General features: G+C 40.6%; 1 protein-coding gene across 1 annotated transcript; it reads left to right on the top strand.

Annotated features, from left to right (window-relative positions):
- The first annotated feature begins 437 nt into the window (after window positions 1-437).
- Window positions 438-3,896, top strand: LOC108578879 (segmentation protein even-skipped-like). Its single transcript, XM_017942290.1, has 3 exons — window positions 438-585; window positions 1,814-2,004; window positions 3,123-3,896. The coding sequence occupies exons 1-3, from the start codon at window positions 438-440 to the stop codon at window positions 3,894-3,896; spliced, it is 1,113 nt and encodes a 370-aa protein (XP_017797779.1).
- Window positions 3,897-12,710: the final 8,814 nt, after the last annotated feature.

The raw sequence follows: 12,710 nt of genomic DNA, 5'->3' as shown, positions 1-12,710 counted from the left end.
AGCGAGACGGGAGAAAATAGGCAGTGCCAAGCCACCCGTCGACCAATCAGACAACGATGCACAAGGTGTCGACCAATGAGGCGGCATGACGGAACGATGGTTGCCCGACAGATTGGCAAGGTCGTATAAATTGCTGGCTTGCTGGTTGGTCCTCTTAGTCGCACGTTAGCATTACCCGAGGAGGTTCCGTTGTACGGAATACTGGAGAACTTAGTTCGTAGATATTTAGAGATAGTTCGCGGTAAAAAAGAAGCGATCGTATCTCTATGCACCAAGACACTCCGGTAGTGGAAACAGTACGAGAACCAGTATAAACAGTGGATAAGTGTTTCGTTCCAATAAATTGGAATTAGTGAATATTTCGACGTGAAAGGGGGAGGGTGGGGGGGAAGAACAAGTTGGAAAGTGGCAAAAAAAAAACGAAGAAAAAACACAAAATGCAGGGCTATCAGAGGAATTTCGAGGATCAGCAGAGGGATCAAAGGGACGAGGAGACGATAGTGGTGGACTTAGTGCCGCCGCAATATCAGCTCAGTCCTCCGCACAGTCCACCGCCGGGAAATATGCCTAAGACTCCAGAAAAAGGTGAATTTCCAACGATAAACGAAACGAGCACGCCTTTTCAATTCGATCCATTTTACGCTTTTCATTTGAAAGTCTCTCCTATTGTTAGTCGTTGAAGTTACCTTCAATTGCACCTCGTGTTCGAACTATTCTACGAGCAGTTATGCGTTAACCCCCCTTGTAGCAGGAGTAATAAATATTTTAACCGATTTACCGCGAATAAAGAGGTACCATGGAAAAATAAGATCCCCGAGGAGACACCCTTAATAAAAATTTCAGCCAAGTTCAATATGAGCGGGCAATTTAAGCGAGTTGAATATTACTTAAAGCGTTAATTACCCGAAAGGTTAATCCAATTGATTGTTCGTTGTTAGCGGGGCCAATATACATTAGGGGTAGTTTTCAAGGCCCCGACGGCGCAGCATCTATAGAACAGTCTTGAAAATAAACAACACTGTCGGAAATCGTCCAATCCCTTCGTGGAAAAGCTGCCTCCTCGCGGTTTATTGCGGTAATTATTTTATGGTTGCTCCCTGATTCTCGAAAAGCAAGGAAGATCAGTTTATTGCTGTCAGCCTCGAAATTGTTTCTCCTTGCCTGTATACTTGGGGCGAAAATTTCACTTCGGTACCCCTTGCTTTTGTTCCACCTTCGTATAGACATTAATGGCTTCTCCTTGGCGACGCTTTTCAAATCTAAAGTATTCACGTTTTTTCTCCGTTTCTAAAACGGTTAATCCTCGAGGCTCACACTTTGTAATATTAACCGTTATTGGATATACATTACGGGAAGTTTCACGGATATATTATCGATTCCTCGGTTTAAACGAAGCGTAACGATGATAGTGTCGTAAAGAAAATCCAATTTTTTTTAGTCATTTATCGAGAATCAGATTAGAATGCAACGTTGTGTCGGTAAACCGAAGAGAATTATCATTATGAGAGCGACCTGGGTCTTTTCGGAAGGACTCCAGGTGAGATCCAGTGATCCTCACTGTCCCTTTGACTCTCGTCTACATGATCCTGAACGCGATCACCCGCTGCTTCCGGCGGCTACAGCGTGTAACCGCATCACGAGAACAAGAATGAGAAGCTTTCTTTACCTTTTGCTCGGAAGATCGTTTTTACCGAGACAAATTGTGGCGTGTACGACCGGTATCCGCACAAAGCACAGACGTCCTGAGAATTTCGTCTTCGACCGCGTGTCGACTTTCACGTTAACTGATAGATCCGTTCCGTTTAATTCGCAGATACTTCGCCTTCCCAACAACAGCAACAACCATTGTCTTCCATGGACCCAAATATCAGGAGATACAGGACAGCTTTCACGCGTGAACAATTGTCGCGATTGGAGAAGGAATTCCACAGGGAGAATTACGTAAGCAGACCTAGGAGATGCGAATTGGCCGCGCAACTACACCTGCCAGAATCCACGATCAAGGTGTGTAGAGTTTCGTATGATCGATTAGAGAATCGATTCTATCTCATCCGCTCACTAGCGTACAACCATTACGACAGAATATTTATCGAGGATAAGTAAATATCTCGCAATAAAGTTCAGTAAACAATGAGCTCATCCTCCGACCTGCGCGTAGAAAAGTGTTCTATTAACACCTCGGTCTGTTTAATTAATGCCGGTAATCGACAGCCAAGGAGAAGAATTTCCATTCCATCTTACGCAACTTTCTTAACAATCGTTTATCTGCGATAAATAAAAATTTACTTTCGTAAAATGAAATGTATCTGTAATGAAACGATAAAGAATATTTCCTTCGGTATTTCGTGGCAAAATTCCTGGCCCAACACGACGAACGCTTAATCGAGACGATTAAAAGTTTTTGCTCACACGCCATGGAACGAGAACGTCCAACGTTTTTACACAGGCCGCCATGTTTGATTGGCGATTATAGCCTGAGAAGAGAGAGAGAGAGAGAGGAGAGAGAAGGAAAAGTCTCGCCCACAATCCACTGTCGATTCTTTTCCCCCGTTTTTTTGTCCCCTCTTCCTCAACCATGCAAACAGTCAATCACGAAGGGCAAACATAAACCTCTTGGTCTTTCGGTGTTTGCCACGATATCCCCTTGATCCTTTTTCCGTGACTTCTTAATTTCTTTCGACCACGACCGGTCGATCCGGTTCAAGGTGTTAAGCACTTTAATTAGCGGTTTTCCCGGGGTTACCTTTGACTTTAATGGATCCCTTAATTTCTCATCTCGCGCTGCCTTCACCGGCACAATAGCTATAAAACCTCTACCGATGGAAATGATCGAGGTGTTAAATGGTAGAAACGTTAGCCACCGGTCAAACTTTATACTTACGCACCTCTTAACATTTAAAGTCTCCAATGTATCGAGAAGGAATCCTACGAACCTTCGTTCAAATTTAAAAAAAGAAATTCCCTCTTCTCTTATCGCTAAAATTACAATATTCACGAGACTTTCAATTCCCTATAGACAACACAATCTCACAAACCATCGTTCAAACTGTTTTACAATTACTTTCAATTCCCTGTATACAAAAAATTCCTCGTTTAACTGAAAAATTATTCCATAACTCCAGGTCTGGTTTCAAAACCGTCGCATGAAGGACAAGAGGCAGAGGATGGCGATGGCCTGGCCGTACGCCATGTACACGGACCCGACACTCGCCGCCACTTTGCTGGCAGCAGCCACGGCAACTTTGCCGCCACCGCCGTATCACGGTGCTCCAGGTTTGCCACCGGCTCACCTGGCACCGAGTTATCCAGCAGCTGCAGCGGCAGCGTACTATGCAGCCAGGTACACGCCGTATCCAGGAGCAGTACCAACGACGAGCGCCTCGTCTCTCCATCGGCCACATCCGCGCACCGCCGCCGCCTATCCGGCGCACCCTCATCTCCTTCAGCCTCACCCTTCGCTGCCACCCCTGCACTTGCCTGGCCTGGGCGTTCCTACGGTTGGTAATACCGCCTTTCAGGTGAACAACCCACCCACTAGCGCGGCGACCACCTACAGGCCAACTTTGCTCCCAGAACTGAGTCCTGTACACTCTGACGCGTCGAGCGACTGCGACTGCGTCGGGACGCAGCCACATCATCCGCACCACGCGAGCAACGGGCAGCAGATACACGAGAAGAACAGCCCTCCGCCGACAAATCATTCATCCACGCAGATCAAACTGCCTACGGGGATTAGTATCGCCGGTCTACCAACTGCTATTCAAACGATCGGTGGATTCGAGGGGAAGAATTCGTACAATAGTATCGTGTCGACGCCGAGCGTCGTTCAATCGACGAAAATGGAACCGCCGAAATTGTTCCAACCGTATAAGAACGATATCTCTGAGAGAGCGTAAGGGTTAGAGATAGGTTTAGGATAAGGAACTTAGCGAAGCTGGTTTCTGTTCGATTGTAGAGGATTGGGCTAAAGTAGATGTACATATCGAACGTATGTATGAACGTGTATATAATTTTTCTTCTTTTTCGTTTTTTTTTTTATTCAGATGACATTAGAGTTTTCCTAAGAATTGTTTTATGGGAGTGAGGTGTACAAAGTGCGTTGTATTATAGTAGTTTTTATAGGGAGAATCGGTCGAACTGCCAAATGGGATGGAGAGACTGATTAGGTTTCGCGGTTGTATATATCACGTCGACTGATTGTAAAGAATCTTGTACCTGTTAATTACGATAATTGAATCGCTGTGCGAGCTTTGTATAGCGGAAAGTCTGTAATCTGTAAAGGGATAAAAAATGCTTGAGTGTGACTAGAAACTTTTTAGGCGTATGTGTAGTTGGTACAGCTGTACAGTTAACGAACATTTAAGTAATTTATTATTATCATTATCTACAGAGTTTGTAGATCGTTTCTCGAGGTGGAGATTTTTCCAGAGATATGACGATTATCCGCGTTCGATGGCGCGCGGCCATCTACGTTTTAATTAGACTGTCGATATTTATGCTTAAGTACCTACGTGTCTACGTAAAGAGATGCAATTATAAAAGAAGGAGAGAGTAAGAAAGGGAGAGAGAGGGAAAATAAATATTATATATGAACGGTAAATCTGGCGTTAAATCATTATATTACTAATATGAATTTCGCTGAAATTCCCGTAATAAATAGCTAGTAACCACTTTAATTGCACGAGTATTTTCCTATTTCTATGTAGCAATATCAGAGAATAGCTCATTTCGTAATGTTAGCAGTAAAATATGTGAAGAGATATAAAAAAAAGTATTGACAAATTTATCAATAACAATGTGATAATAAGACAGGTAGGAAATGATGATTTATATTAATGATAAAAAATAGTTTGGTTACATGAGATGTTCATTCTTCTTCGGTCTTCTTATGTGCTATTTATTTTGACAAGTAAAGCACCATTTTCTTAAACATAGTTTGGCTTAATGTAGGATCTAGATAAATCCTCCTCCTAAGACACGATATCCATCAATCAGAGTTTTATTGCAAGGAGATCTGAATCAATCATTCTATTTATTTCTCCTTTCCTGTCGGCAGCCGTAATGGAATCGATCCTTTTCTTCATTTCCACAGATTTACTCGCAAAATATCCCAGTAGTGTAATAAACGAACTGCTAATTAATTAGGATAGATTACTAACGTAATAAATTTTTTTATAAATAAAGATCAATTGCATAAACTAACTACTACTTTCTTATACCAGGAACCATCTATATTTATAACAGAATTAATTTTTGAATACGCAGGATGAACCATTTAACAAGAAACGTTTAATTTTGCCCCTCTCTTTGAGCTTTTCAACTTAATCCTAAATAATTTCTTTATAAATCCACTAACAAAGGATCGCCGAATACATTAACGAACATTACACTGTGAAACAACTTATACAATTTCCAGTATTCAAAGGCTAACCAATTAGCAGAATAATAAAAAGAAGAAGGAATAATAGCCTCGATATAAAATCCGCGTAAAGAAAATTGAAAATGGGATAGAATTGAGGGTGGAACCGACACCCATAAGAAATCCAGGGTGTCATGACGAGGATGGTTACTATAGGCCATTCACGAAAGCACGTGGTACCCGTTAAGTAGATATAAATAGTCGAAATTACGAATCGAGTCGATTTCGAGGCAATGCCTTCTTCAGGGGGGCTGCGGTAGGCAATTACTCTTCGAACGATTCTGACAGGGAAACGAGATAATTCCGTATAAACGCCACCGGCTTAACAACCCATTGAGGTTTAACTATGAGTCTACTGCCACCCACACTCCTCCCGTTTCCCTTTATTCGACATCGACGAATTGTATGCATTGCGGGGAACCGCTGAGGGTGCGCAAACATGTCCTCGAGTAGGCAAACACTGTACCCAGGACCTTGCAAGACTGTAAATACGATTTTGTTCGCAGTCGATTGTAAAATAGTTTAATTTTGGTTTGGTGAGATTTATTTCGAATTTGTCGAAATCTGGTGTTTTCGAATTTCACTCGAAAGCTGGTAAACTCTGGTGAAGTTTAATCAAATTTGATGGTTTACAATTTGGGAAAATTTGTTTGCGAATAATTTTCGCTCAGAATAGAATATCGTGAAAAATATTCTGTTTCTTAATGTTATAACTTTGTCGAATTAAGTAATTGGTGAACAATGAAGTTTATTTGAAAGAAATTTCTTATAAAATCTCATTAGCAAGCAAGGAGTGTTTGCGAATCTGTGACCTGCCACTCGTAAAATCATAAAATCTCTAGGCTGAAAACACCGTGTAGGATGGAAGGAAGAAGGAAAAAAATCGCCACGCTGATCTACCGTCATAAATATAAAACGAGTCGTTTTGTTGGTGGCCCGTAAAAAAATCATCGAAAAAATTTCAGAAAAAGACTGATCAGCCGTAGTTGAGGTGCGAGGGTTTCGTCGGGGAATTATAAAATATTTAAGCGTTATATTATCTGTCCGAAAACCTATCGTCGTAAAGCGTTTAGCCTTTTTCGAACGGTCAAATAGTCACAGGACTAACTATTAGCGCGTTGGATTTCCTCACCCGATTTTTTTCTTCTTCTAACTTTACACCCTATAGCGGAAACGCTATTGTCGTCTGATTCATTTTGAAAAGGTGTAACGAGGATAATTTTTACACTTTTCAACCCTTTTCTGGTATTTTATTTCAGAAATATTCCTGTGTTTTTGCCTGATCGATTTACAGGAAAAAAAAACGAACGAGAAAGATTCGTGAATGAAAATCAAAACCTATCGGAAGATCGATCATTTTCCTCCACTTCTACGATCCCAAAGGGAGTTCATCAAATATTAATATCCAATTTATACCTTCGATACAAGAATCATCCCCTAATATACAAGCTTTGTCCCCCTTCTGAAATTACATCGAGATCCCTCAATTCGGTAGGTCGTCACCCCTCTATTTAGATCGCAGCCATCTTTCGAGGAATCACTGTCGATCCGTGGAACTGCATTATCTTATCTGACGAGCCATTAGGTGCCGTTTAGACGACTGTTTCCTAACAATCTATTTGCTCTATTGTTCGGAGGGTGGATTCAGAGCAGTGTTCTTGCGTCAGGATAATAAGCGTACGATAGATCGTAGCTCTAGATAGCGACGATAATAGGTTATTTATAGAGACGTACATACGCGAAGATTCCAGATAATTTTTGGATAAAATATAGGAAACGTATTGTATTAAAATTTTCTGATAACAGAACTTCGAATGTTAAATTTTCGTAGAGTTCCCCGTATTCTAAATTACATAGGTCTTTGTATTTTGGGCTCTTGCAAATTTTCTAGTTTTCAAAAATTTAGGCCTTCGGATATTGGACATTCGTAATTTTTCTATTTCCAAAATTTAGGCCTTCGAATGTTGGACTTTCGTAATTTTTCTATTTCCAAAATTTAGGCCTTCGAATGTTGGACTTTCGTAATTTTTCTATTTCCAAAATTTAGGCCTTCGAATGTTGGACTTTCGTAATTTTTCTATTTCCAAAATTTAGACCCTCGAATACTGGATTTTAACAAATCCTCTAATTTCCAAAATTCTGACTTTGGAATATTGGATTTTCGTGAATTTCCTAATTCTCCAAATTCAGCTCTTTACACTCGAGCAACGAAACAGCAGAGTTTCCAGATAGAAGATCACAGCCAAGAAAAAAAAAACGTCAGTAAGGGAATATGCACTGTTACGAATTTTTCGTCATCGATGGTCGTAAGTGGCTTGGATGGGTTTTGTTACGACCGCAGGAAGCTCGTCACGGCAGGATCTTTTTTGTCCCGCGGAAGAAAAGGGAAACCGGAATTTCTGAGACGTGTTTAAACCGTGATCGAGTTTGTCTCGTCGGCGTAAAGAAATGTTGACAGCTTTTGGTCACGTCTCCATAGACCTCCCATGGCTGCGAACTACAAAGTTACATGTCCGCACGAGCTATACCGAAAGTACACGGGAGCCCCCCTGGGAGAACGTATCCCTTGCGAATCGAATTCAGAATTTCACAGACATACCCGCCTGGAAAAAGTGTTTAACAAAGTTCTGGATGAAACGTTGTAGCCAAGTTTGTTTGCCAAACACGGGATTCTTGTGAAAGGTTTCCACGGAGAATCAAACTCTCCTCGAGTATACACTTTTACAACGCGTGTCTCACAATCTTCTTCCATCCAATTTTTTCACCGACAGACAAACGAAATTTCTGTGATTGTAAAATTAAACTGGGAGGTTGGATGTCATTTCACTTGGAGAAATACTATTTTTCTATGAAAAACTCAAGAGAGTTGTATTTAAAAAATTCGTGAACTTTGGGAAAGATTCCAATTTCCAAGTTTCTGCAATTTTTCGACAAATTTAAAAAGACTTGAAATATTGAAAAAATCGCCTCACTGATAAAGAATTTGATGTTTCTCTGAATTCCGTCTAACTTGTCAAGATTTCTGAAGACGTTACGAATCTGCGCAAAAGAGCGTGATCGATTCCGAGGCGTTGAAACTCGTCCGACTCGGGCGGGGCTTTTTTGAAAATTCACGGGGAGGTGCGTGACGAAGGGACATTAGGCACAATATTTGGGTGAAGGCGAACCTGTGGCTAATTGAAAAGTCAAAACTGCTGAAAGGAGCTCCCTGTTAGCCGTGAAAGCGTGGAGGCGTAGCACCCCACGGGACGTCCTGTGGCGTCTCTCAAAAAAGAGGGGGAAAATGTTTGGCCCCCCGACTGTGATTGAACCATGACGAGATCTGCACCTTTTCGTACCGATTCTTCTTAGAATACACACCAACGGAGAAGAGCTTCGTCAATTTCTTCATTTGTTCAACATCTACAATCTTTATAAAAAAATACCTGGCAACAATCCTTGACAAAATTTCTTTGGTCTGCTGTAACAACGTAAAATTAATTAAAAGTAATTAGTCTCACAAGTAACTCCAGTATTGTAAGAAATAAAGGATAAGATGTGAAAATTACTGGGCTTATTCTAAATAAATGGAAAAAGGACACGTATCAAAACTTCATTCTCTATCAGGAAAAAACTTGGAAATCTCGAAGATCGTGATGGTTTGACTGGGGAGTCCAAGACCCCCATAGAAGTCTGTTAGGCAACAGGAGCCATTGGGCACGTTATACAGCCGGTAATAGCCATAAATGGTACAAACCGAAAGATTTGGCTGCACCGTCGATTTTTTTTCTGCGACGGCAACGAGGGAAAAAAATGTGGGCGCCTTTACGAGGCCCATGAAGCATCCAGTTAGCGCTCGTTCGAACAAGTTAACCCTTTCTACCGTGAATTTTTTTTTCACACAGTCTTCCGTCTTCTACCACCGCGTAAGACCCACTTTTTGCCCCGGTTTTTCTACCGTTTTTTTTCCGCCCCGACAAACACCTCGCGAAGCACAGTTTTTTGACCCAGAAAAAAAAAGTACCGCTGTGGGTCGCGAGAATATACGAATGGCGAAGCCAGTCTATTCGACCGTTCACGCTTTTTGCAAAGTGTTAGAAAAATATGCACTCGTTCAAGTTTTACGACGCGTTTCGGGGTTCTTCTTTTTTTCTTCTCTTTTTCCGGTAAAAATTTTTCGTTTCTTATGAAAACAGCGACCTTTTTGCGAGTAAATATTGTAACGAGTAATCATAGAAAAGCAGCGGCTATGAGTAGTGTACTTTGGTTCACGAGGACCCAGAAGTTTCCAAAAAATTCGACCATTTTTTTAAAGGTATGCGCACCACTTGTGAAACAGATGTTTCTTTGATAGCATACATGAAAATCGGTATCATTGGTAGAAAATTCAGAAAATGCGTGTTGAATAGATGGAAAGCGATAAATAATGGGACCTGTGTGTCATTTGGTGAATCAATTTCACACGAACGATTCCCGAGCCTAATCGTTCGTTCGATCTATCGTGGCATAATATTTCTCTCATAAACGGCAAGCATGTCGAATTCTGATGCGTGGCGGGTGCCAATAAATAACTGCATCATATTAGTCCCGAACTGACTCTCGATACATACCGTGACCGATCTTTTCGAGTTCCTCTCCTCTCTGTTTCGATGGACCTCTGTCCTTTTGTGGATCGATTATCGACGCCGGTATCGACGACTGTGGGAATTAATTCGGGAATGTTATCGGTGTCCATTCTGTGGGAACTTGGAGTTAATGTCTACTCTGTGGAGATGAATTGAATACATTGAATTTTTGCATGAAAATTAGCGATATTGGTTTTTGAGAGCGTCACCCTTTCTTTTCTCAGACCACGAAAATAAATTTGAGGAGATTTCTAATTTGAGATTTTTATTTCAGAAGATTCCAATTTTGGAAGTTTTCTAATTTAGGGAGATTCCAATTTTGGAAATTTCTAATTTGAGGAGATCCAATTTTGGAAATTTTCTAATTTGAGGATATTCTAATTTGAGGAGATTCCAATTTGAGGAGATTCTAATTACAGAAGGTTCCAATTTTTGAAGTTTTCTAATTTGGGGAGATTCCAATTTAAGGAAATTTCTAATTTGAGGAGATTCCAATTTTGGAAGTTTTCTAATTTGGGGAGATTCCAATTTTGGAAATTTCTAATTTGAGGAGACCCAATTTTGGAAATTTTCTAATTTGAGGATATTCTAATTTAAGGAGATTCCAATTTGAGGAGATTCTAATTACAGAAGGTTCCAATTTTGGAAATTTCTAATTTGAGGAGATTCCAATTTGAGGAGATTCCAATTTGAGGAGATTCTAATTACAGAAGGTTCCAATTTGGGAAATTTTCTAATTTGGGGAGATTCCAATTGAAGAAAACTTCTAATTTGAGAAGATTCCAGTTTAAAAAAATATCCAATCTGACATAATTTCCAATTTAACAAAATTCCAAAATTTCTCCTCTTCCCAATTAAATTCGAAAGGGTTAAGATTATCATCGCGAATGATGCTTCACATTTTCCCCAAAAAATGCTCCCCTCAAAGCTTCCGACGAGAGGAAATATCCGTAGAACAAAAAGAAACGTCGTAAAGCAATGAATTTGTACCGAAACTTCGGAAACGACTTTGAAAAGTCGGGAAACGTGTTACGGGGGGCAGCTCGTATACGCACATAAAGGGGGAAAAATCGAGACGAAAGGCCTGTCTGTGATCTGTCCTCGTTGTTTTTCTTCACCTCTTACGAGGCAACGACAATATTACGGTGTCACTGGTCCTCGGGAAATCAGGAAAAGCCAAAGGTGTGAGACGAAGAGAAAGAGCAGAGGGGAAAGGTACGGTAGATAATAAACCAAAATAAAACCATCCGAAGATTTACTACCGCCAAGTCTTTTCGTCACCCTCTATGGCCGTCCAGCACGGTCCTTTCTTAGTTGACTGCAAAACGCAGTAATTTCTACCAAAACCTACCCCTCGGAAGTCCATTGTCGTATGGTCAGGAATATGGCAGGGACGCAGTACCTTTGGAAAATTTTCTCAACCGAACGCTAACTCTTGTGAATAATTTGAAAATACTTGTCTTCGTAAATCATTATTTTCAATCGATTTACTTCGAAATAAGAAGAAATATATAATTCGTCAAAATTTTACTTTTGTCTGAGAAAACTTTAACATTTTTCTTGGAAATTATGCTAATTTTTTAACCAATTTTCTGTAAATTAAGACTGACTTTAGTGTAGTTTATGTAAGATTCTTATGGTATACGTTTTGTTGGAAATTTTTGAAGATATGTTAACAGTGTGATTAGTAAGAATATTTAAGAAGATTCATCTGAATAGATGCGTTCCTGAAGACCGATTAGGTGGTACAAAATCAAAAAGGTACGACCTGGTTGTAGTCGTATCCGTAAACGTTCAGAGTGTAAATACATAAACGCATAAACCCCTCGTGAAGGCAAGATTTTTCGAAAAAATTTACAACCTCGATTGTACCTTTAGCCCGCAACTTCTGCAGTTTCGCGTAGAGGAGCCACATTTTCTCTTAATTTCCGGGTACAATCCCTAAACACGCAAGGACGAACGGAGGTTTACCGCTCTGGCCAATGCGGTAGACCAAATCCTCTTATCTTGGCGACATTTCGTCAATTTCTTCCTTTATTAACAATTTTCCATTCTGTAACAAATTGATCGCTCAATTAATGATTAAGATACTCAAGCGTTGAAAATTTCTGAGACTTCCGTTTCAATTTATCAAACGATGTTCATTCCTCCTTGAAAAATCTGCACATTTCACATTAACAAGATTTAATTCGAAAGAAAAGTCGAGTCCCATTTCTGAGAAGAATTTGATCGAGAGAAAAAATGTCATTGAAGGTGCAAATTGACACGAGATAACGCGATAAGTTAAACGTAGAAATCGAACGTGGACAGGGCTTTGAGAGTATCCACAGATGTCCAGTGGAAATCCTCGAAAGTGAGAGAGGTCAGCGCGACGGTTTCAGGGCGATAATTTATTTGGCCTAGCCAGGATTTACGAGGTCCGATATTGGATAATGAATCAGGTCTCCCTTGATGGAATTAACTCACCTATAGCCCTGGATCTTCCTCTCTCTCTCTCTCTCTCCCTCGCTCTGTCTCTAACCTTTATTAGCTTCCACGGAGTAACGCGAGAAAACCCTTCGCCACGTTTTACGATCGACCTATGTCCTGATGAGATCTGCGGCTTTATGTAACTTTACCTCTTTATACGTCGCCAGAACGACGTACATTCGCCTCTTATATCTCGCGATAGACACTAATTGCGGTTG

Source organism: Habropoda laboriosa, unplaced genomic scaffold (genome assembly GCF_001263275.1).
Source record: "Habropoda laboriosa isolate 0110345459 unplaced genomic scaffold, ASM126327v1 scaffold62, whole genome shotgun sequence".
Taxonomy (NCBI): Eukaryota; Metazoa; Arthropoda; class Insecta; order Hymenoptera; family Apidae; genus Habropoda; species Habropoda laboriosa.
This window is presented reverse-complemented; position numbering and strand designations above follow the sequence as displayed.

Coding starts and splice junctions, on each gene's coding strand:
- LOC108578879 (XM_017942290.1), top strand. CDS start 438: ATGCAGGGCTATCAGAGGAATTTCGAGGATCAGCAGAGGGATCAAAGG. Junction 586..1,813: donor GCCTAAGACTCCAGAAAAAG/GTGAATTTCCAA, acceptor TTTAATTCGCAG/ATACTTCGCCTTCCCAACAA. Junction 2,005..3,122: donor TGCCAGAATCCACGATCAAG/GTGTGTAGAGTT, acceptor CCATAACTCCAG/GTCTGGTTTCAAAACCGTCG.